Source organism: Mus pahari, chromosome 9 (assembly GCF_900095145.1).
Source record: "Mus pahari chromosome 9, PAHARI_EIJ_v1.1, whole genome shotgun sequence".
NCBI lineage: Eukaryota > Metazoa > Chordata > Mammalia > Rodentia > Muridae > Mus > Mus pahari.
Window position 1 is genome coordinate 60,276,648 of NC_034598.1, and position 25,845 is coordinate 60,302,492.

Consider the following 25,845-nt stretch of genomic DNA (forward strand, 5'->3'; position numbering starts at 1 on the left):
GTTTAAATTAGAAAACTCATTGTGTCTCACCCATTCTCAAAAAATACTTATTTAGAACATATCCTGGGGTCAGAGGGAAGCTCCACGGTCTCAGAAGAGAATGAGAGGGGAATGGGGGTAGGTATTGTGGAAGGGGAAAGGGAGGGGGCAGCAACTGGGATGTAAAGTGAATAAACAAATAAATAAATAAATAAAATGAAAAAGTATTTAGCAAAGAGATCTCTTGTTCCTTTGCTACTCTCAATGGTTTACATTCAGGACTGGGGAAGTAATAATTATGAACTTGTCTCTGTGCATATGCTTCCAAAATATCTACTAACCAAACTCCTAAATTGAATTTGCCCAAACCAAGCCAACAATAAGAAAAAAAAAACAAAACAAAAAAAAAAAACAAAAAACCTAAAACACCACTGCTAAGAAAACCCAAACCCAAACCTTCAGACCCATCTCCTCCTCCTTTTGTACGCTCGGTGCTGTAGTGCATACATATGCTTTCTACTTTTCAACAATTTACCTGAGTGCAAATTCACTTAACCACACATGGCTAAGCACAGAACCCCTCTTTTCTCCAACTTTTGGTTGGACTATGTCTATTGCTCTGCCCCCAATAACTCACTGAGGAGGGAGACCATCATAGCATATAACCAGAGTTCAAGTGATGTACTCTACAAGCTGATTTAAATGAGTCGATTTAGACTCTTCCATAGAACCCTGGCAGTAGAAAAAGCCACCATCAGCAGACCACGATGATAAAGCTCTCTGCTCAAGAACTGGATGAACATGGCCGGACGGCATGCAGAGAGTGAGAGCCCTTGGGATGCTCTGCCCTAAGTGGGATCTCTCTATGCACCCCCCCCCCCTCAGGGCTCAGGAGACCCTGTAGAAGAGGAGGCAGGAAGAGCCTAAGATCTAGAGGGGACAGAGGACACCAAGGAGTCAGGGCCTACTAAACACATCTGAACTCGCAGAGGCAGAGGCCTGCACAGGGCTGCGATGGGGTCCTGGAGGGGAAAGAAGAGGCAGACACTTGCGCTCCCACCCCTAACACAGAAGCTATCTACAGGTGATAACCGCTTCAAATGGAACATGAGTTTTCTCCATTGCTGGAGAAACAAACTCCTCTTCAGGTTAGGCTGTGTGCCTAGTGGAAGACAGAAATGCAAAACGAACTCAATTGCATTTTTGGAAATTCCCGCTTTCATAATGTTGTGTCTTGGTTCCCCCTCCCCCTCCTCTCTCCTTCCTTCCCTCTTCCCTTTCTCCCTCCCTCCCTCTTCCTCCCTTTCTTTTAAAATTTGTTTTCCTACAGGTCCTTTGCAAGGCACAGAAAGGGGGAGGGACCTGAAGAGGAGGGGAGGGGGGGACTGGGAGGAGTAGAGGGAAGGGAAACCATAATAAAGATATATTGTATAGATTTTTTATTTTTTTTTNCGAGACAGGGTTTTTCTGTGTAGCCTTGGCTGTCCTGGAACTCACTCTGTAGACCAGGCTGGCCTCGAACTCAGAAATCCGCCTGCCTCTGCCTCCCGAGTGCTGGGATTAAAGGCGTGCGCCACCATTTTTAATAACACGGGGAAAGAAGTAAAAAATTCAGTTTTCCCCTATGCACGATTAGGTGGCAAATGAATCAATATGCTGTCTCCACTAGAGGGCAATATTTCTCTATATTGGAGTCAAATGAACCTGGCCCTAACAACAGAAACTGATTTGAGAATGCAGCTCCTTGGTCCCCTATGCCTCTCCCTGCGTGAGGTCTTGCTAAACTGGACAGCGCTTTAACTTATAATATATTCACACATACAAAAGAAGACAATCAGTTTCAAACTTACTTAATTTGGCTCAAGTTACCTGCCTTTGATGATACATCATTTTGGAGTGTCCTGTTAAATGGAGGTCATGGACCCCAAACCCAAGGAAATCTACTGAGAGTGGGAGGGCGCCTCCCTCCAGTGACAAGCAATGCTCAGGTAGCCTGTGGGATGCACACAATCGCATTCTGACCGTATGCCACATTTCAAACAGTGCCTTTGGGTGAGAGCCTGCCTGCCTAAGATTCAGAGCTGCTCTCTCCAAACAGGAAGATAGGCTTTCCCTGGGAACTGTCTGCGTCTGCCCTGATGAAAGCGAATCTTGCAAAAAAGGGGTGCGTCACCTAGTTCTGTCAACTTGTACACAGAGGACTGGAGTAGGGTCCCCTAGCAAAGCTGGACAGGACAGAGCCTTTTACAAAGAAAGTACTGGGGCTGGAGAGATGGCTCAGTCATTAAGAGCACCGACTGCTCTTCCAAAGGTCCTGAGTTCAATTCCCAGCAACCACATGGTGGCTCACAACCATCTGCAATGTGATCTGATGCCCTCTTCTGCTGTGTCCAAAGACAGCAAAGAAAGTACTCTCCAAAGTGAAGCTCATACTCGACCATGAATGAAGCCATCGGTGAACAGGAGTCCCAAAAATGAGAATGACAAGAATGTGATAGAACGCCTGCCTTGGGATGGAAAGGATGGAGAAGTGGCTCAGTTTGTACTGTCAGAGGACCGGAGTCCAGCTCCCAAGCTTGAGTGGCTACTGTTGCCTGTAACCCCAGCTCCAGGGGACCCAGCACCTTTGGCCTCCAACGGCATGTACATACACTTCCAAATGTGCCACTTCCCATCTGTACACAGTTAAAATAAAACCATACCTTAAGGAAATTTCAGCCTTATGCAACATGTAGGAAGCACACTTAATTCTCTCTAAATATATAGGTCATAATCTGAATGGCCAGAAGAGTTCCCCAGGTTGACTGAATCTGCTCTCTCCACGGCAGGTGTGGAGATGGCTCCCATGTGACTCACCCCAGGGGCCAGGATTCAGGATCAGGCTTTGGGTCCGAGGACATGAGAGGCTGGGGATAGGAGGGCAGAGAGTCTGTTCTAGCCAATCTCACAAGGCAGCCTGTGACGAGTGGACTGGTGGCAAATACAAGGAGTAGCACTCATTGGGACCCGCTCTGGCATGCTTTCAAGGTGTCGCAAGGGAGGGATGGGAAGGCAGCCTGAGAAGTGGAGCAGTCGTAGTGACATCTGGTAGCGTCCAGTCCCAAACTGGTGGGTCACCCAGAAACAGAGGCTCAGGCATTGGGCCATGCTTGTCAATACATGCAAGCAAAACTTCTTCTTCTTTTTTTTTTTTTTTAATTTTTAAGAAATCAGGTTGGTTATATAGCTAAGTGGTAGAGTGTTTACCAAACATGTGAGAGGCCCCAGGTTTGCTTCCAACCCTTTCCCCTGAATCTACCTCGACTAAATCTCCCTCACGCGTACTATAACCTTGGCTCCAATTCTAGCCTCCTGAGTTTATATCTGCTGCCATTGTGCCTTCTTACGTTGAATATCATTACATTTTCTTCAACGACTTGCCTAGAGATGAGAGTTCAACATTTTTATCTCTACTTTCTTAGTCTCCATATTTTTTTTTTTTTTTAAAGAAAGTGTTATCAGGGAATACAGAATTCTCTTAAGAACTGTTTGCTAAACTTTCAGAACCCCGACTTAACATCATAAAAATGCATGATGTCTATATTGTACAAATAAAGAGGAAATTAGCTTGTCATTCATTCTTAATGAGAGCTTATATGTGTTCCCAATGTTCTCCACATTTCTGGGTATCCCATTAAGTATTTTTTTTATAAAAATATGATATAAAAAAGCTATCAAAAAGCTCAAATATTACCACCTGTGTCGTCTAGGAGGAAGAGGGATAGACGGTTAAGTAGTAACTTTGTAGCTATATTCTCTAGATGTGAATCTCTAGTCTATTTTTAATGATTTGAGGTGCTGGCATGAGATCTAGTCTCTCTAAGTCTCAACTCACTTGCAAGAAAGGATAAGGGATGCCCTTATTACTCTGCCTCAAGGGATGCTGGGAGTATCCTGAGAGATAATACATTAAGAGTGGTTGGCCTAGGGCAGGCCGATGTCCTACACATATGTTAGTTGCCAATTTGCCTATTCCAACAGCAATGAGTGGCTGGAGGGGCACGAACAAATCTTCCCCGAGGCATCTCGCCCCTCTGTCTACAGCAAGTATATCCAGATCTAGACAAAGCAGAGACACGCCCCGCCCCGCCCTGCCCTGTGCACCCAGCATGCTTTGCGCTCAGTTTTGACTTGAGTTTTCTTTATTGTTGCTAACATTGCATCTCGCGGAAGCTTCTTTGCTGCGCTCATATTCCCTACCATTTTGCCAGATGAGCATCTGAACTGTAGAATGAGAGAGACCAGGCAAGCAAGAAGGCTGGGACAGACAACACGCTTCCCCGCAGGCAGGCAATGGCAAATGGCTGTCCATTTTGAGTGATTTAGTCTGTTTCTCCAAGTTCCATCTTCCTGATTTAAAATCTGAAAAGGACTCTGAAAGTGTAGTGAGAAATCTGAGAAGGGAAATGACTGTGTGGCAATATGTCGTGTCCCTGTTTTCCCATTATACTGTTTTAATTTGTTTTCCATGGGATATAGGATTACGTTTGTCTTCTTTTCTCAAAAGATGGTAGTACAGCATTTGCTTGGGGGCAGGCTGCTTGCTCTTCAATTGTGTCTGCCTCCCTAACAGCCCAGAAGCTTAACTACAAATTACTTTGCCAATAAGCTAAACTCACGGAGCACGCTTCTTCAACACACACACAGAGCAAGTTTCTTCTTCTGTGAGGCTAAGCTGAGATAAGGCATATGGAAAGCCTGTGAGTCTTCCTGGGGTCTTTCATTCGACATGCATTTGCCTGTTCTGCATTGTGCTAGGATCCTTTATACTGTCAGGTGGAACAAATGAGTCAGGCTGATAGACTGTGTTCAATGGTGCATAGTTCGGGTAGAACAAACGGTGTTTATTCTAAGGAGACCATGCAGAACACGGCCAATGGCCTGGAAAGATCAAAGAAACCTGCAGTATGAACTTAACTGTGCTTGAACTGGCGGGACAACCCTTGGATTGATGCTGCAGCTGTCCCCCTCAGGTCACCTCTGCTTGACTAATGCTCTCATCTTCCTCGATCCAGGGACGATGCCTGTTAAATGCATCCCGTGGCCACTTTCTAGGGAATCACCCTCAGGTGACAGGAGCTGACTAGGATGTTATATCCGCAAGCATCCTGCGGTGGTTTGAGGGAATGGGTGGCAAGCTCATATTGCTGAAGGTGAGTACCGTCCATGAGCGACCATGGGTGATTCGGGGCTCCCTGTATGGTCAGAGTGAGCATATGAGCCAATCCCCCTTTGCTTGTCCTCGTCTGATTTGCTTCTCAGCTTTCCTGCTAGGCTTCTCCTTAGAGCATCCTGTGCACAAACCACATGGATAAGAATCTGCGTCTCACGCTAAGCCTTCACAAAGCCCCACTTACGACCTCAGAGCAGATTTGAGATTTCACTGCCATTGGGTAGAGAGTGCGAGAGTTGATTCTGCTCTCATGGCGGGGGTTGGTTTAAAGAATACAGGCTTTAAATTCTAGAGTTCTTAATACACTTTATGCCCTGGCATTCGATCAGTCACGATCTTTATTCACATCTCCTGGAGGAAGAACAACAGGAGAAGGATTAAATATTTTTAAATTTTTTTTTTTACCTATCAAAATGTATCCACTGGAGGGAGGAGGAGACAGAAGCCAGGGCATTTGACTGTCCCAGGAAAAAATTATAATAAAACGAAGGAGTTGGGCTTGAGTTTGGGAGAAGATCGTGGTTGGATCATTTTATTGCCATTTCTTTCATTGCTTTTGTTACTGTGGAAATTTTTTATGGCTCTGGCAGTACTCTTCCAGGATTATCTAGGTTGAAATTCTGAGACACATACGATCCTAAGATGGCACATCACTTATGAAGATCAAACAAACCACATTATAGTATGCTTAAAAAAAAAAAAAGAACCTAAAAAGTACCTATCCCCTTGTAGGACCTTTTGTTTGAAAGAAGAAAGCCTCTGCTAATGCCATAGGCTTGCTGGCCCACTTACTGATCATAGGGAGGGTAGGTTAGGAGAGAGACTGTATCTTGTCTATAGTTGTCTAACTCTCCTCTCTCGAGTTCTACTGTTCACAGAAAACCAAGATGGTAAAAAAAAAAAATCGAAAAATAATGTGAACACACCATGTTCATTTCCGGTGCTCAGAATCAACCTCCAGTCACGCCGCAGCCCAAAGAGGCAATCCACGGGACCTTCATAGGCATGGTTCTTGTCGTGCCTTTTACAGTCTGCACAGGGTCCCTTGTCTTCTGGAAGAGGGTGGGACTGGGAAGAGACTGGAGGGGACAGAGTGTTTTGGGGCCAGGAGCAAACAGAATTGGAGAGAGAAAGGGAACTAGGTTGTCTAGGGTCTCCCAGGCAACGATGTCTTGTCTTCTGGGTGATTGGGGGACTTTTCCATAGTTAGTAGGACATGTTTTAGGAAGATAGGCCTGGAAAGAATACAATATGATTTAAAAGAGGGAAAAGTTAGATTTAGACACAGAGGATAAAATACAATGTGCAGGTGATATATAACGTAGATGAATTCTTATGGCATTTTTATAATCAGAAAATTCAGTTAAAAGATGAAGTAATGGTAGCCAGGCCCAGGGTGAGGAGTCCATCAAGGATGAGAAAGTGGAGAAGAGTCAATATGATTTGGGGGTAATTGGGAATAGAGATAAAACAATTAAGTCTAAAATTGTATGGATTTTCAATCTTCATAATTTTCAGTGTATACTTTCATACTTATCTAAGCATGTACATTTAGCCTCTGTATCTTATTTTACTTACATTTTAACCAAATTATACTATTGATACCAAGGATGAGAGATTTACTTGGCATGACCCAAGAGTCTTTTGAGACATCCAATTCATAAGGCAGCCTTTATGATCTCATGGCTTTATAACCAGGCTTTTATGTAATAAAGAGGGTTTTACTTTACATCAGGATCAAGCTCTGGAAAGGAAAACACGAGCCTTCTAAAAGGTGATTTTAAGATACATAAACACAAAACGTTAAGGCTTAAAGATGAAATGTCAGAAAGCTCTTGTGTCTGGACAGCATGCCGTTCAGGAGCCATATTTTATCGCTCTTAAAGGGATCCACTGTGCCATATTGGCAGAGACAGACAGCAGCAGAAAGACGGGAGGGGACGCAGAAGAGGAACAAAATTCATTCATTCCCGGGAGTTCCTGCTCTCCAGAGATTACACTCTCTGTATAAGAGATAAAGCAATCATTAAACAATATATATATGTCCTCTGGAACTGCAGAGTCTATATTGGCTCTGGCAGGTCAGTTAACGGAGAGTGACAAGACACACAGGCATTTACACACGTTGATTTTTGGACCAGTGCAGAAGGGAGCAGAAGAGAAGTTCCTGAGTTAGTGCTGGGTTCCATGGGCGAGGTGCGAAGTCATCGTGAGGAATGATCGTGAGTCACTCCAGAGGATGTGGCCCGTGAACTCTCTCCCCACTTTTCCAAGCCCCGTCCCTCACCTTTGGACCGTTCTTGTTTTCAAGCCGTCAAGCTGTTCAGTGTTTTATTGCTTAAGGAAAAATATGAAAGCAGAAGGCAGAGAAACATGGGCTCTGTCTTTTGAGTTTCAAAGGTCAAATCCTTAGTGGAAAAACACATCTGAATGTGTGCGGGGCCAGAGGAAGGGAAAGACGAAACCAACACCAGTAGAGAATTTTATTCACGAAGCCAGAGAAAGAATCCACGGACTCAGGGGAGGGAGAAGTGTTAGCCGGGATGACTTGAGAGCAGCACATGCATGGGCAAGTCACTGCCTTTCATGGCTGAGCCCTGGGGGAAGTGGGACCTTGACCCAAAAGTGATTGGGAGAAGGTGCTGTAGGAACGGAGTGTTGGCATCAAGTTTCCTAGCTTTCCACTCCAGGTATAGTAGTCACTAGTGAGGATATGATGGTACCTCAGAATGTGTTGGATACAGTCTAGAAAGGGGAAGAGAGGGAAGGAAAGGAAGTCATCACTAGAGACAGAATAGAAAAGGATGGACAAGTAGTAACAGCCATGGGTGACTTTCTAAGGGTACAGGATGTAGTGGACATTTTATCAAGTGACAGTTTGGATGCACAGTATCATGGCAGATGGGCCTCTTACATTTTATATTGGGAAGATCCTTTCAAAATCTAGATGAAATCCCCAAGCAACAGGGGCCAACGTAGAGAAAGGGGCAGAGACCGAGTTTCTGCCATTTAGGTGGGAAGGACCTTAGAACAAAAGTTCAATGAGAGCAACAGAGAGATAAAACTGTATTTCCCATTTCCTTGATTTGTAGACACAGATTCACTGTTACTGCGATGGTGGTACTTTCAAATAGCAAATAGGGATAGGCAAAAGAGGGATGGAGCCTAGGCAAGTACTGTTTCATGGGAGAGTTTGGTACAGGGCCTGGAAAAACACCACAGCAGCTAGATGGATGTGCGTGGGTACTTAGCAGGAAATAAGGCTGGACAGAGGCTAGCAAAAGTTAGGCCAGAGAGAGTGTCATATTCCACATAGAGGAATTACCAATTTCTTCCAGGAAAGAAATGTGGAGTGGAGATACTGAGGAGGTTGAAAAGAGTGGGCATTCAAATGTGCTTTAGAACACTGCGGCTTGAGATGGATGTGATCTGTGGATGGATTGGAGGAGGACCGAGCAGGAGGCGGGAGGGTCCGCGCGAGGCTGGTGAAGAGGACTGTGAAACCCCGAATCCTCAGTGCTGATATGATTAGAAAGAAGAGGCTCCCAGGAGAGAGGTGACAGATCTTCACATGATTGCATCTACTGTGAGAGGGGAAGAAAGGAGGTTGAGGATGTTTTCAGGTTCCTGGGATTCAGGATTCACAAAGAGAAATGCCTTGATGGAAGTTTTGAGTCCTGTTGCTAAGCATCTTCTTTTGCATTTAGGTAATACCCCAGGAGAAGTGCATGGGTCAGGAGCTCTATAAGAATAAGTATCGGTGTGAGGAATGGTTGTGGTTAGATAAGACAGGAGGCGGGGGGGGGGGTAGAGAATGAGACACTGAGGAGTCTTGGGTAAAGTGGTCGCTCAAGAGTAAGTACAAACAATGGTAGAACAGAGGAGAGATGCTAAGAGATGGGCAGCCTTTCATGCTAGACAGGAAGAAACAGGAAGCATATGTTTTGCATTGGGTAGTTAGACCATCGAGCATCAACTTATCAGAAGAACGTGAGAGACAAAGAGGACAGAACGTGTGACCTAAGGGAATAGAAGTTCTTTGATATAAAAGAAAACTAACTTTTAGGGTGGACAGAGAGCAAATACTCGATGAAGTATGCTCCTAGGAGACTTGTGGAGAGAACAGATTCCTCCTGCATTGAGATGGGAAGGCATTGGGAGTAGGGGATTCAGGGACGGTTGTAATTACAGATCAGGGGACGTGGGAACTGATTACTATGCATAAAGCTCTAGCCTTTTCCTTTTCTAATAGCATTTCCATGTAGACCACAAATAAAGATAACACTCGATTCTCCTCTCTTCTCAAATGTGTACTCCAATTAAATGAATACATGGATCTTTAACCTTATGTTCCCTGAAATCTCAGCATGCTAAGGAGGTAGCCTTCAAGGACAGGATGCTGCAGCTCTCCTGGATGATGTTACGCTGCATAGAATTAGTAGTGCATGGTACTAATTAAAATTAGCCTGTTTAAAAAAACAACCTGCTCATTACTATCTATGCATCTTCAGTGCACCTTCCCCTCACTGTCTACATCCAGACTGACCTTTCCTGCTACATAGCTCTCAGATCACCCCTGATGCTCAGATCTCTGCCTCAAGGCTTCTCTTTGAAGTGTCGGAGACTGGAGACAGGAAAGAAGATGAGAATTCAGCTCACCCTTTCCTGGGTTAGAAGGAAATGAAGATCAGATGAACGATGAGTCTGTGGGTCTACATCCCAGGTCTCCAGACCCCATGCTACCATCAAAAAGAAAGGTCTGTCCCACCTTCACCTCCAGAACAAAGCTGAGAAAGCCTGTGCTCTATGCAAGTGTGAGAATGTCACTTTGGGGCTGGGGTAGAACTGTCAAGAAGGCATTATTTTGGGGGTGGGGCACGAAGAGATAGGAGGAGCGATTTCCCTTTGGAATGGAATCAATGGTTTGTTTACTAAGTGTCTTTATAGTGAATCACAACAAATTCCTCTCCTGTCATATCATTCACAATACATTAAAAGAATTTTAGATCTTTTCTTTTGGGGGCAGAGTCTTATACAGTAGTTTAGGTTGACTTGGAACTTACTATGTAGCCCCCAAACTTATGGTAATCCTCCTGTCTCAGCCTCTTGAGAGCTGGGATTACAGGTGTGAGCAGTCACATCTGGCTGAAGTTCAAAGACCTGAATGACACAGTTTATATTTTGAAGTATTGAAAGCTCTAAGCTGTACTTCTCTGAAGGATGTGTGTGTGTGTGTGTGTGTGTGTGTGTGTGTGTGTGTGTGTGTGGTGTGTGGTATGGTGTGTGTGTGGGGGTGTGTGGTGTGTGGAATATGACTGTCTCCATAGGACATGGTGATACGTCGCTGGAAAGAAAAGTAAAGTGAACACGTGTGAACTGAACACATGTGAACTGAACACATGTGAACTGAACACATGTGAACTGAACACATGTGAACTGAACACATGTGAACTGAAACACAAAGACAACCAAGTGGAGACCTGGGAGAGGAAGTGACACAAAGACGACCAAGTGGAGACCTGGGAGAGGAAGTGCATTTCCTTTTAGGCTTTGTGTGTTCTCATATCTCCTTTTGTGCAACGCTGGACACAACATAACTATGTTGAAAATAAAAATAAAATCTGTCATGGGCGGCTGGAAATACAGCTCACTGATAGATCATTTCTACAACATGCATGGGGCACTATGATCAATTCCACGCACCACCAGAAAATAACAGAATTATGTAAGAACACTATGGAAAAATTAATATTTGGGAGAAGAAAAAAAACCCCCAACCCTTCATTATGTACTTTGCATATTCTAGTTTTTTTCCCCTCACAGGACTTGCTTTAAATGGAAGCGCATCACAGGGATAAGTTTGTCTGAAAGAGAGGTAAGGGTAATGGAAATATAGATCTTGATATATAATTCTCATGGTTAAAGGAAGCAGAAAGGAAACTTCAGATGAGTTAATTTATGGCACAAAATTAGCGTCTTACATGACGTCAAACAGCTTATGAATCTGAAGGAAACACTTGCATTTATTAGCAACTCTTGAACCGTGTTTGAACATAGTTAACAGAGATAACTCTATATGTCTGGTTAGTGGCCCCTGATAACCGATGGTGGTAGGGACCACCCCATAGATGCAGATGGACTTTGAGTCTACCCAAGCTCCACAGAAAAAGATGTCCCTGAAAGTTTTTCCCAAGCACATTGAGACGCATTTGGATGACGAGAAACCTACTTCCGGGGGCCCGTCTCGTGGTGAACGGTTCCACCCCATGGTCAGGAGGTTCCATTTTCACCCTTTCTAGCTGGAGGAAACTTTTTCAGAAACAAACCAAAACAAAAAACTCAGTTGAGGCGCTTACCGTTCCTGGAGTCCTATGGGCTTCATTCTGAAGGGAGAAGGGCAGACAGAGGTGGAGGTGCTGTTCCGAATCTCAGGAGTGCATGGGCCTTGAGGGTCCACGACGACGTTCAGCACCTTTGGCGCCTGATCGGGCTGGACCATGCTGTGGGTCGTCTTGGCCTCCGACTGTGCTTGCTGCAGTGCAATGGGTGACAGGTGGATCTCCTGGTTTTTCTCTTTATCTTGTCTTAAGGAAAGCTGAAGCCTTTCTTTTAACTTGTAAATAATCTACAAAAGAGGAGACATACGGGCTTCTGTGAGATTTTTGTATCCTGGACGACATACAGAATACGATCTTCTCTTCCCCACCTTAGAAGACACATCAGAATGAACACTAGCGAGAAAGTAGTCCCAGCCTCTAATATGAGTTCTTGGGTTTTGTGGTATCGAGATCGTTTTCCTGCAAAGGATATGCTGGGTACATAAATACGATCAGCCAACACACCATCACCCATCAGAGCACTAACTGCTCGGTACAGGCATAGGCTGGAGGTGGGGATGGTACAGAGACCAATGGCCTTTGACTGGTATTTCCAGTTGGGTTGGACATACATCTTTAAAGTTTGTGCACATGAATATGTTCCTCAAGGATAGATGCAAAAGGAACTCAAGCAATCATTCTACAAAGACGCTGGATGACAGTTTGATTATAGGAGTTTCTTGAAAAGGGAGGTATTTGGAAGGAAGAACTATAAAACATGGGCCTATGATCTTTACAGAGATAGAGAAATGTATCCATTTATAGCAAGAAAGCAAGACTTATAAAATATTAAAAGAATAGTTACTCTACTAGCAATCCACTCTTATCTTGGTAAACAAGTCATTAGTCATACTTCAACTTGAGAATCGTTAAATACTAGGCGAAGCAACAATGTAGGGCATTCATCAAAGATAAAGATAAAAGTTTCTTTCTGTGTTTTATGGGTGTTGGTGTTTTGCCTGAATGTGTGTCTGTGTACACATGGCTGTGTACATGGCTGGTGCCTAAGGAGGCCAGAATAGTGTGCTAGATTCCTTGGAACTGGAGCTATAGATGGTTGTGAACCACCAAGTGGGTGCTGAGAATTGAACCCTGGTCTTCTGGAAGAGTGGATAGTACCTTTCTGCACTGGGCCTTCTCTCTAACACAAGGCGACTGCTTTTAAGCTTTTAAAAGAATGAGCCTGGTGGGATAGCCATTAGCTTTCAGAGCATCATGTGTCTGTAGTGCGTCTTCAGATTGGTTGATCCCTCCCATCTTTCCCTGCTGTGCCCTAGTGACCCCAATATTCTCTACCTGTGTTCTTTTGCCCTTCCCACCTCCATTTCTAAAGCCCCCGTTTCCCTCAAGAATCGTAAGCGTCTTTCTTGTTTCTTTGCTACTCACGTTTACTTGATGCCGGCTCTGCTATCCCGACTCCTACAAAAGCCAGATGTCCTCGGTATGTTTGCTAGCTTGTTGTCAAGTGTGGCTTGAGCTAATTCATGTGGATGGAGCCGTGACAAGTCACCATCTGCAGTTATAAAGGTGGCGGCACCCAGCTTCCAGGATGCCTCAAGACATAGATTCCCTGGTTTAATTTCTAGGCTCCGTCAGCTGAGCAGACACGAGTTTAGGAGGAAGATTTCCTGGCTCTTTCCAGTCAGCTTCCCTCTAGCTAGTCATGAAATACATTATAGCTTCCCTGTCTTTTCAAAGTTCTTTTAAAAAAAAAATCTACTTATTTCTATACTTTAAATCTTCTGGAAAATTTAGGCTCTCTCTGCGCATATGTGGCCGTATGTATGAGTTCATCTAAGAGTATAAAATAAATACTTTTGAAATTTTATTTTAGAATATTAAAAATATTTCCCAGGGATTCTCAGAATAACATGGAAGAAGAGTCTGTTTAACAACTTATGTGTATAAAAACAGATAAGAATGAAATTAAAACTAGAGTGAATTATAAGAGAGAGAGAGGAGAGATCAATCTCCTTGAATATGACCATAGTTTGCTGCATACATGTATACATATTTAAAAAAATTAAAAAGAGAACTGAAATGCCCTTTGGACCAACTGAACCGAATACTTATTGACAAGCTGTAAATCTTCTTTGCAAGCAGTTAGGAATGGAATTAACAGTACAGTTAGCATGCTTAGTGGTGCATAGGACAGAATTAGAGGCTACTTGTGGTACTGAGCAGAAGAAACAAACAAAATTGACAGGGGAGATAGCTCAGTGGTTAGTGCCCTTGCTGCTCTTGTGGAAGACCTGGGTTTGATTCCCAGCACCAATATGGTGACTACCAATTGCCTACAACTTCAGCTCTATGGAATCTGTCACCCTCTTCTGGCCTCAGCAGGATCCTGCATGCATGCAGTACACATAAACTCAATGCAGGCATGAATATACATAAAACTAATAGATCAGTCTTTAAATCAAGAATTAGACAGGAATGAGAGAAAGGGATCTGGAGAGATGGCTCAGCAGTTAAGAGCACAGACTGCTCTTCCAGGGGTCCTTAGTTCAATTCCCAGCAACCACATGGCGGCTCACAACTATCTATAACATGTGCCCTCTTCTGGGTATGTCTGAAAACAGCCACAGTGTACTCATATATGCATACAAATACATAATTCTAAAAAAAAAGATTTATTAAAAAAAGAATGAGAGAAAGGTTTCAAAACCATCAGTTTTAAGGATATGCTTTTATGGATAGAAAGGCAGTCTCCTTATGTACATATCAGGAATAACTAGAAGGAGACATCATACATTGTTCTGCTGGGAAATTAAGACAAATCCTTTTTTAATGCTTATTTTATTATTACCTGGAAACTATAATCTTTAGCAAGGGAAAAATGAAATCTTAGATTATTTTTCAGAACAATGATATGTGCTCCTGGTCTTAGCACATGGAATGCAGACGTTGTAGGATTTAACTTGGGTTACACTGCCTGAAAATCCAAACAAACAAACAAACAAAAAAACAGGGACACCTACTTCAGTGGGGACATTTCCACAACAAATATTACTGCACAGGGGGAAGACAGCTGTCAATACTTAGAGTTGAGCTGCTTTCCTTTATAATGATGACTTTCAGATAAGTGTGCTGTGCTTTCTTGGAGCTATAGAAAAAAAACCGATGACGCAGGGGATGCCTTTATCTTGTGTGTAGCGTCTGATATGTTTACCTTTCTGCTTATTTGCAGCTTCCATGTATCTTGTCACCACTCCGCAGAAACAAAAGCCACAGTATGACACCACCAACTGTGCACATATATGGGAAGCTTACTGTGTTAAGCTAAACACAGAACTACTGAAAGATCAGTCAATATTATTATATATAGTTATTATATATAGTCAAATATATAGTGGGATATTATTTTTAAGTTGCAAATAAGGCATATCCTGAGTGAAGAAATAAAGGCATCTATACCCCTAGGATCAATTTCACATAAGGAGTGATGCATATAGTTTATAGTTTTAAGTTTTCCACACAGGACTGTAACATGTATGTTCGGATATTTGCTTACTTATGTTTTCATTTTGGAGACATATTGTCCCATGAATCAAATGCCAGGTACAGCTGCTCTCAATTATTCCTCACATGTCACTTTATGATTACATCAGTGTAATCAAGATCTGGTCTAATGTCCTTCTCTGCCGCAAACAGTTCGATGGGGAAATGTTGCCACATATTTTATAATCTTAATCCATTTCACCTCTGGCTTTTAACTCACCTCAGTGTAGTCTGCCTATGAGCTGATTTCTACAGCACTAATTAGGAAAAAAAAATCAGAATCTGGAAAATGCTTAATGTGAGTAAATATGGCACTTAAAAGTACTCAAAACACCGGATGCACTGATGGATAAGAGGTGTGGGGGAAGATGAGGTTGCTGTCTGGCACGAAGGTAGTTTTCATAGGTTTTTAGCTATAAAGCAGTGGTCTTCAACTGCTTAGTAAGAATTTTGTCCTGCAGAGGGTACCTGACAATATCTAGAGAAACTCTGGGGGAAGATAATGGGCCAGGGTCAGGCTAGGTTGCTGGCAAACACTGAGCAATGCACAGGAAAGGCCACCAGCCTCACCCCATCAGAACAGCCAGCCCTTGATGTTGCTGGGCAGCCCTACAGTAAGGAATCGATAAGGAACCTGAGACTCATCTGGTACAACGTCTCTATTTCACAGTGAAGCTGGAGCAGTCAGATCGCTCACAGAACACTGGCTATAAAGTCTGGAGTCCAGGTCTCCTAAACCCTAGGCATGTGATCATTCATCTATGGTTTCTTTCAACTACCCGGAACATTCTCCTTTTTGACCCAGAGCTTCGGGAAGTGTGTGTCAGAGACTTCTCTGCACAGTTTGGATCCTTACACACACACACAATACATTTGCACATGTCTTTTTGCTATGAAAATTCCCTTTGTTTAAGAAGACTCATTCTTAAATTCTAGCAGAGTAACGTCAAGTTAAGACTTTTCCTTCTCTCCCCCCACCTCCGCCCCGCCCCTCGAGCTTGTGTTGGAGTTTTGGGATGCATTAGAATAATCTGATCATTTGAGGGAGGAGAAAGGAAAGGAATATTGAGTAAAAGGAGCTGTAAAAGCTAAATTATTGTATGGGGGATAGAAAATGGCAGCGGCGAGACCCAAGGAACGCAGAAATGAGAGGAAGTTAAACAAAGCCCCCCTTGAAACATTTTGCGGTTATAATTTTCATTTTTAAAAGACTCATGAGTAACAGAAAGCAGTGTGTTTGGAATAAGGGGCATTCTAATTTAAAAACGATGGCCCTAATAGATGGTGTTCTGTAGTGTGCTTTATGGTAGGTTATGAAACAGTTTATTCTTTTACTGTTATGAACATTCTTAATATATCCCGGAAATAAGACTGGAGGTGCAGGTGTGGAACATGACTCTGTTCCCAGGAGCTTGGAGTTTTCCAGGAGGCTGGTGTGTAAGCTCATGTCCGGAACAAGGGTCTAAGGTGCAAAAGGGTGTGTCCTTTGCACACAGGCTTGGAGTAGCAAATGCTTATCAGCTTGCCTGGGTGGAGTCTGCCTGATAAACACAGGCATACTCATGTGTTCCTAGATCTATCTGTGGCTAGAAGAGAAGTCCGCAGAATGACTGAGAGGAATAAAGATAACCACGCTTGACTCCGGTATGGGATCTAGCAGAGCCATGGAAGCAAGTGTAGACATCCAACCCAGGTGTGCTTGACTTCCAATTCCACTTCCGTGTCTCCCTCCTGCCCTTCCCTTCCTCCTACACATACCTGCGCACTGTTTGCTATGGGTCAAGCCGCTGTCTCTTCTGAATTCTGGTTGGCTCATCAGTAAAGATAGAAATGTAAAACATTATTTTGTGTCCTGCACTAAGTTTAGGACCAGCAAGTATGCTATATACAGAAGAAGTAGATTATTATTATTATTATTATTATTATTATTATTATTATTATTTTATTACTATGAGTAAAGGGGTTATAGATTACTTAATTCATAAACAGAATAATTTGAGCTACAGGTGTACTTTGGCGATGGCGTCCTAGTCAATCATATCAGCTACGTCTATCTGGATCTATCTCCCTTATCCATAGAGATTACAAATAACAGGTTAGAGAAAAAATAGTTCTTTATGTCCACTTTTGGGATGAACTTATTGCGTGATGTTCAGAGCCTACTGGTCCAACAGAGTAGTTCCTGCTGTAGGTACCAGAGCATTACTAGAGAATCCTTCCACATCATTCCTTCTACATCATACCTGGATGGCTCTTCTGTGGGTTCACCATGCCAGCACGTTTACATGCCAGAGCCTGTTTGTGGTTTCTCAAATTGCTTTCCAGAAGCAATCTGGCCACTAGGTGTGTCTATGTACATTTCATGAATACTTTTACACCCTTTAATAGGTCTGTACATACACTGAAAGGTCTAATTTAGATGATAAAGGGTGTACTTTCTATTATGCAGTCAAGTTCAAGAACTAATTCTTCTCAGTAAGATATTTCCTTTATCAAAAACAGACTGAATGGAGTCGAAGTTGCCCACACACTTTTTCTTGGAAAATTCTATTTGTCTATGTGCCAGTAGTCTGCCCACTCCCCGTTCATATTTGAGAAGTGCTAAATAAGTCACACATTTGAAAATGTCATGCTTGTCTAATTTTATGTCTGGCAATAAATATTACTTTTTCTGTATTTTAAGGAAACTAAACAATATGCCATATTTAAAAAAAACAAACCTTGGCAAGTTTTATGATAGCATTGTATAGCAGATGTAACCTTTCATGACAACAATTTACCTATATAATGCCATGATGAAAATTACCTGATTTTTATTTCAATGCAATAAATATAAGAAGGCTGAACAAAAATAATGGCACTTGATATTCTATAAATATAATTAATACCACGATAGGATCATTCTGATTTATAGCTTTTTCTTTGCCACCGAGTCAACAAAAGTGCAGGAAACAGTTGTATTGTGCATTTGAGAATTATAAAGTGTGTCGCAGTCTACTTCAGCACAAAATACATCCTGTCTAATACTAAGAGATCTTGGCAAAAAATAATTAAAGATAATTATCAGAAGTGTTTGGATTTAGGAAGATGAGTTGATCATAGAGAATCATAGTTGATGTGTCTCTAAATGTGAGCCGTGGCAAATCGTATCAGATAAATTTAGCTTCGCCTTAATCCTGTTAGAGTATTATTTCTCCATGAATATCAATCCCTTCCTAAGCACTGTAGGTTCCTCTGTTCCTCTTTTAGTGATCCCCTCCACGGTAAAATTTAAGGTAGTGCTTGAAATCAATCAACCTATTTCTGTCACTCATTCATAATAATCACTTGCATACAAGTCAAGCGTTCTGGTTTCCATCTTTATTCGCCACCCCTTAACATGCTTCTTCCCTAGAGAGGGAACCCCGTGGCTTGGTAAGCAATCCAGATGACATAGAGGGCATTTAGTATTTCCTTTCCCTGGTCATCAGGACCCTCGGACTCCCGTTCCTTGTATGTCACACAGCGTTCTGTCTTCTATGCCTGCTGATTTCCGCTTCTCCTCCATTCCAGTTCAACTACCTTTTACCACAACCACGTGCATAATCAGAAACTGACCTTCTAAGCACACTTCCATCATCTGCATGGACACTGTTTCCATTTCCCCCTTGATCCTGTCAGTCTAAACCTGCTTCCCCCCAACACTGTTCTACCATTGTCTTCTCTGTCCGACATGCACTTCCCATGCGTGTGTGTCTGACTGTTCTGCCTTATCAATCACTACTATGCTATCTTCTCTGTGGTCCTGATTACCATTTAGTACTGAACAAAGGAATGATGTGACTGTTGATGCTTATGGAAAAACTGTGTGGAGAGTACAGAGTTCCCATCCATGCCTGTCTTATAAATAGCTTGCTTTGGTGTGGTACATTTATAATACAGGAAGAAGCAGTATTGAATTATTGACTCTGCCACAGTAAGGATGAGATCACCCTTAGTGATGAACATTTTACACACTTGATGAATTCCTAAAGCCATGCAGTCATCGGAATGCAGAAGAAGTTCATTGCCCCAAAAATCTATATTCTCCACACAATAGTCCCTCTGTTCACCATGATCTGACAGCCATGGATCATTCTAATATCTTTATGTGTTTCTTGGGATGACCTGTCAATGGGCTCAGACAGTATGTTCACTGTGTGATATTTAAAACATGTTAGCCTTTGTCCATATCTCTCTCCATCATTAAAGCCTCAGAAAACAGGGACTTTATGCGCCTTATCCTCTTCATTCCCACACTGGGTCCTCTGCATGAATATGTTGCCTATGATCATGTTGCTTGACTGTGTGGATGAATCAACAACAGACCCGACACCACCATCCACACTTTTGAAACATTCTTTTCTTGATTCATTCTAGTGACATTGGAACAGACCTATTCAGGCTTGTGACATTTACATGGATGCTTTGCTAATATTAGAAGAGGAGTTGGTCTTGGTCCCAAAAAGTTGAGGGCGGGACCACTATAGGTCCTTTAGTCTGAGTCCAGTGCATGGTTGTACTCAGTCTGTGGGACATCCGGACATTATATTTCAATTACAGTCACTGAATCTGAAACCTATCTTACCTGTCAATAGCAAACCCTGTACTTTTTCTGCCCTTTAGTACCCAAAGCCTGCTTATGAGAACTGGCTTCTCACCTTTCCCTTTCATTCTTGCCTTTGTCTTCTGAATCTTACTAATCCTCCAGACAGTCTGTTTATTTATCACTTCCTGCTCTTTTTTCCTTACTATTCTGGAATTCCTCTTTTTCTCCTTGTCGTGATAAGGATCGAACATGGGGACTGACAAACTCTCAGCAAGCCTTTTGTTGAGCTATTCTCTTAGCTCATTCAATCCCTTTAATCTGTGCAAGAGAATAAATCCTAATTAGGACTAAGAAGACAGAGGACAGAACTTGAGATTTTCCTGTGCCGAAGAAGGAAGGATCACATATCTTAAAGTGCAATCAGCCAGGAGAAGGAACTACACCCTTTAAAAAAGTAGTCAGAGTCCCACCATGGGTACTCTTTGGTCGGTAGTTTATTCCCTGGGAGCTCTAGGGGTACTGGTTGGTTCATATTGTTGCTCCTCCTATGGGACTACAAACCCCTTCAGCTCCTTAGGTCCTTTCTCTAGCTCCTCCATCGGGGACCCTGTGCTCAGTCCAATGGATGGCTGAGAGCATCCACCTCTGTACTTGTCAGGCTCTGGCAGAGCCTCTCAGGAGACAGCTATTTCAGGCTCCTGTCAGCAAGCACTTGTTGGCATCCATAATAGTGTCTGGGTTTGGTAACTGGATATGGGACGGATCCCCAGGTGGGACAGTCACTGGATGGTCTTTCCTTCTGTCTCTGCTCCAAACTTAGGGACTCAAGGCTCCACCTGCACATGTAGCAGAGGATGGCCTTGGGGGACATCAATGGTAGGAGAGGCCCTTGGCCTTGTGAAGGCTCAATGCCCCAGTGTAGGGGAATGACAGGACAGGGAAGTGGAGTGGGTGGGTTAGTGACCAGGGGGAAGGGGATGGAATGGGGGTTTTCAGAGGGGAAATGAGGAAAGGGAACAAAATTTGAAATGTAAATAAAGACTATATCTAATAAAAATATAAAAATTAATTAATTAAATTTTGAGGAAATATATACATAAATTCTATAACTTTACCCTATTTATACAATTGGCATTTTCATATGCTTATTTTTAATGTTTTGTAATTTTATATATTTTAATCCAAATTACAACATATATTTGTACACAAGTGTAACATATACCTTCCTTATTTAACATTGCCTCTTAAGTATCTCACTATCATTAAATTGTTTTTAAAAATGAAAAAAAAAGTAGTCAGAGGTCTCCTTACAATAAACCTTTCACTCCTTTTCATTAAAATTATTTTCTTTACTATCTACCACTTAAGATATAAAGTCTCTTTTAAACTTAGTTCTTAAATGACAGTCTTGATTACTAGGTCACAATTTTTAGAAGTTCAGTTTCTGATCCAAAGGAGATATCTTTGAATCCATTCTGATGGGACTTTTAGAATGTCTTGCTTTTTCTTATATCTTGAGATCTTGGACATGTGCTCTTCTTCACTCTATTGGTGGTGACCTTACGGTGTCTGCCAACTTGAGATCAGCTGAGCCTCTCTGACCTCTTAGACCCAGTCTCAACCTCTCTGGCATTGCCTCCAGAAGGAAGGGCACCCATGCAAACAACACAGCAAAGCATTTGGCACAAAATGCCTGGCAGCATTGTTGACCGCAGACAGAACCATGGGTATTATGCCTTTTGAGGGAACGTATAAAATAAAAGAGGAAGCATTTCCTAAAATATGCAAAATAAAATGAACATAATACACAGGAAAAGATATTAAACCCATTTGTAAACTCCAAACTACAGCACAGATTTTTTTTTTAAAAGAATAGTAATAATAACAAAAAACCCTCATTCCACTTGAAAGTTACTATTAACTTGTTCAGTACAAAACTTGGCTTAATTTAGAGGGTTGGGCTTATTTTGGGTTCTACTTTTTACAATCAGGACTATGCTTTGTTGGTTATGTGTCACGACCTGCAGAACAATTGGAACGTCTACTTTTATTCTTATATATTATTCATCAACTGGAAATGAGGTAACAGTGAATGGGTATAATCACTTCCTTTAGTGCTGAATATTTCTTAGAATACCTTCAAGGCTGTTTAAAAATGAGGAAATAAACCATTCCTTGGGGAGAAAGCTTGCCTCAAATATGTACTTCAAAAAAAATTTTTTTCCCTGTGACCCATAAAGATGACATAAGAGAAGAAATAAAGTCAGCCCCAAAGTGTGCACTTGAGACTTCAGTGACGTTAAGGGTTGCAGTGACCTCAGTAAATCACCTTCTAAATCTTCACACAGGGGTTGGTCTAGATCCTAAACACTTCAGTGCAGCTGCAGCCTCATCGTGAGGCGCACATCCACACTTCCGCACGTCCACACACACCTCATTTAGCAATCAAACGTCTGCTGCCACAAAGAAATGGTCCCAGCCTAACACGATTCTAGCCTGGCTTCTGCTCCGTAGTCTTTTCAACATTCATTCAAGAGGGCAAAACAGCTAACATTGCTAAGCAGTGGGCCCCACAAAGGGCAAGATACACAAAGAAGCAAACTTACCATCAAACAGGTTACTATGATGATAAAGATGCTGAGGAAGATGACGACAGCGTAAAATCCTTCTTTGCTCCAGATCTTGTCCGCTTCATGCTGCCCTTGTAAAACATTTTTCTTTCGAAAGCAAAACAGAAAGCCCGGGGTTAAAGGAGAGCCTGGGGAAACGAGCTCTTATCAGACTGTCAACATAGTTTTGTTTTGTTTTTTAGCTCGATTCCACTCGGTGTAGTAAAACACACCTCCACCCAGTGCTGCCACAGCTGCTGCCCTAACTGCTCAGGCACGGACAGACAGCTGTCCTCGATGTCAGGAGATCCTGTAAGGGAGGGGGTGGGCATGGGGGACAGGCTCCTGAGTTCTTGCCTTCCTCCACGTCCTGTACAGCCTCTCCTGGAAACTACCTGGTTCACAGGTGAGAGAGCTCTGTGCTTTTCTGTGTGGAGGAACTGTTACCAAAGCTCTCCGTACTCAGAGTCCCCTCCCACGTCCACGCTGTCTTGCAGCGCTCGCTCGCTCGCTGCTCCTTACTTTTAAACAGAAGGGAAACAGGTGCGAACGAAAAGCTCGCGATGGTATAATAAACAAGCCTCGAGGTTGGGACCACTTCTGTTCAGTTTTCTTCTTTTTATCAGGACCATTTTCCTTCTTAAATGGAACTTCCTTTGTCAAAAACCTAACAGCAGCATCGCACGTAGAAATTGCCAGGATATTATATTTTATTTGGAGTGACAGGGAACACCCACAGGGTCAGAATTATTTAGTAATAAATGGTAAGAAAATGAATAGGATTGTTTTAATTTTTTACTGATTTTACTCCTTGCTTTTGGAGTGGAGCTAGACAATACGTATAAATAAGATGTGACTGTTTCTTGGTCCAACGTTACTCATTCCTCAGACCAGAACAGAATGGATGCTTCAGAACTTTATTATTTTCTGTTTTAGACAGACTCTCTCCTTACATAGCCCAGGCTGACCTGGAACTCAAGGTAATTAATTCTCTTGCCTTAGCCTCTTAGGTGCTGGCATCACAGGCACGGACGGGCCAGAATGCCTGGATATGGGAATGTTATCTAAGTTGATGATATTGTAGATTTATAGGTAAAGAAACGTCACTTTGAAAAAAAAAACCTAGGTGGGTTCTGAGTAGGAAAAACAAAATTTGTATCAAGCAAACTGTCTCCACTCACTCATAGGACCATTCTATAATCCTTAGTGAGAGCACGTGTCTATCCTTGATGATTAATTAGCCCCAAAGACTAAGCAAGCCTCAAATTAAACCTAGATTCCAGGTGCTTACAGTTTGAGACCATTTCTAGTTATTTCTAAGGTTAAAAAGTGTACCTATCCTTTTCCAATTAGATAAAAATGTTAACCTTGAAAACTACTTTATGGAAATTTTAATCTCTGCAGTCAAAGATGAATAAGAAAACTTGGAGTTCAATTATGATGCTACAAATCATTTGGAGAGAGAGACTTATTTATGTGTGACTACCTTTTGCCTTTTCTAGACAGATGCGCAGATAAAAGGAAATAATTTATGTACATACTTTGAACGATAGAGGATCAGTTAGTACTCATTTGGAGATGTGATTTAGTAAGAATACTTTGCTGGAAATACTGGGTTCCTGTGACAATTTCTTTTTTCACTTCTTTGAAAACAGCTAGGCCATTTTTTTTTTCTTTTTTTGTTCCAGTTTCTCTGTAAACACAGCTAGAAGCTAATAGAAAAGAAAACTATTGTAGGAACCGAGAATGGGATTGAAAGTTGGTTTTTTTTTTTTTTTTTTTTTTTTTTTCAGGCAAGCAAATGGCATTCATTGTTTGTTACAAAAGCAAACTAGTTAAGCCTTCACACCGGCAGCAGACATTTGTCAGATTTAAGCATAAGGATCTGAGTTTAAACTCGTGTCAAATTTAAAGAAGAAGTTGGAACGAGAGGTTGTGGTTGGATCCATTCTCCTTCTATACTTCTATGGTTCTCAAGAGCATAAACGCGTCGCCTTCCGTGGACCTGCTTTGAGTTTTCTTTTTTAAGTGAAGCAAGGATGTCGGCAGAATCATGCCTGCACCCTCCCATACCTACCCCACCCCACCCCCCAGCTAAAAGGGCTCTTGTTTTGAACTAGAACTTAGTCACTGCACGTTCCTGGTAAACAGATTTCCTTCTGAGTCAGGCTGCTCCTGCTGAGCACTGCTATATCGGTTCAGAGATCTAAACAGCCTGAGAAGGGCAGGGTAATAAAGGAAAAGTTTGCGGTCTTCAAGAGCCCACACATCAAAAGACTGCAGTACACACTAATGGCCAATCTAACCTTTGCATAGGGTTAACCCAGTGGTGTTTAGGTTTTGTCAGGGGCTGCGGGTTCAATAAGTCACAGACTCGCAGGCCAGGTCAAGTTAATGCCAGTACACCATCTTTATGACTTATTTCATGGCTCTGCCCTGACACGTAGGTATAGTAAAAGCAGCTGGTGTGTTTTATTATTTAAAAATCGAGACGTTTCCATTCTATATGACGATGGCCTCTCTAGCTGTTCTATAACTTGATGTTATGAAGTTGGTTCTGTCCTTCCCTCTACCATCTCTCCCCCAGTCCTCTTCACTCTTTCATGCACCCCCCCCCCCATTTTCTTTCCAACTCCTTATATCAGGGAAGATAAAGCAGATACAGGGAGCTGGGGAGGCCTACCTCTTAGGGACAGATGGAGAGCCGAGAAATGAAACGGAAATGTTATAAATGGTCCGGTTCACTTGAGGGCTGCAAACGAATGCGATTCATCTCAGGACAGGATGGCTCTGCAGGGTGAGTGCTGCTTTCCATCACGGTAGGCACAGTGCAAGCACTCGATCACATGATCTAAGGTATGTCAACCCCAACGGTATATATGCCCTCAGCTAGGTACGTATGCCCACATGCTAGGCTGGGAACTCTTCACACTGGCCGGCTGGTTAACGTTCGCAAGTTTTGAAGGAGTAATCATCTAACTCAGAAATTATGGGTCATATTTTATAGTGTATGATTTTTTTTTCCTGTTTGTATCATTTTTATTTTCCTCAGGAACCATTCAGCCTGCTATTTAAAGAAGGTGGCTTCCTCCTGTGAAATATAGTAATTATGAAGCTGGAGTAATTTGTTCATGGACAACCATAAAAACCTAAATAATTAGTTCTGTGTTAATGTGGGACTTAATGCTTCAGTTTCATAAGTCTCAGGACGGCTAGTTCCGGAGTAAAATCCTGTCTTGAAGACTCTTCACCCCAGAAAAGAAACAAAAGATCTCTTTCCCTCAAGAAACATGGGTTGGAGATGATGAACAAAGGTGATTCTCTAGTTGGTATTTTTTTCTTTGTTTTCTGAGTCATTTTCTTTTCCTTTTTTGTAGTTATCTTATTTTTTTTATTAGACATATTTTCTTTATTTTCATTTCAAATGCTATCCCGAAAGTTCCCTATACCCCTCCCCCGTCCCTGCTCCCCTACCCACCCACTCCCACTTCTTGGCCCTGCCATTCCCCTGTACTGGGGCATATAAAGTTTGCAAGACCAAGGGGCCTCTCTTCCCAATGATGGCTGATTACGTCATCTTCTGCTACATATGCAGTTAGA

The 25,845-nt window shown here is 42.4% G+C and overlaps 1 protein-coding gene across 2 annotated transcripts in view; it reads right to left on the reverse strand.

Moving 5' to 3' along the window:
• The window catches only part of Ptprr (protein tyrosine phosphatase receptor type R), a 225,343-nt gene that overhangs the window by 66,211 nt on the left and 133,287 nt on the right, over nt 1–25,845 (reverse strand). Inside the window, exons 1-3 of one of the 2 annotated variants that reach the window (XM_029542551.1) lie at nt 24,929–24,985; nt 22,243–22,353; nt 11,548–11,816 (exon numbers count right to left, since the gene is read on the reverse strand). In XM_029542551.1, the coding sequence (XP_029398411.1) occupies nt 11,548–11,816; nt 22,243–22,245 (272 nt within the window). In that variant the 5' untranslated portion in view covers nt 22,246–22,353; nt 24,929–24,985. Of the gene's footprint in view, nt 1–11,547; nt 11,817–22,242; nt 22,354–24,928; nt 24,986–25,845 lie in introns of those variants that run through there. The other variant, XM_021204396.2, reaches the window with a different exon arrangement.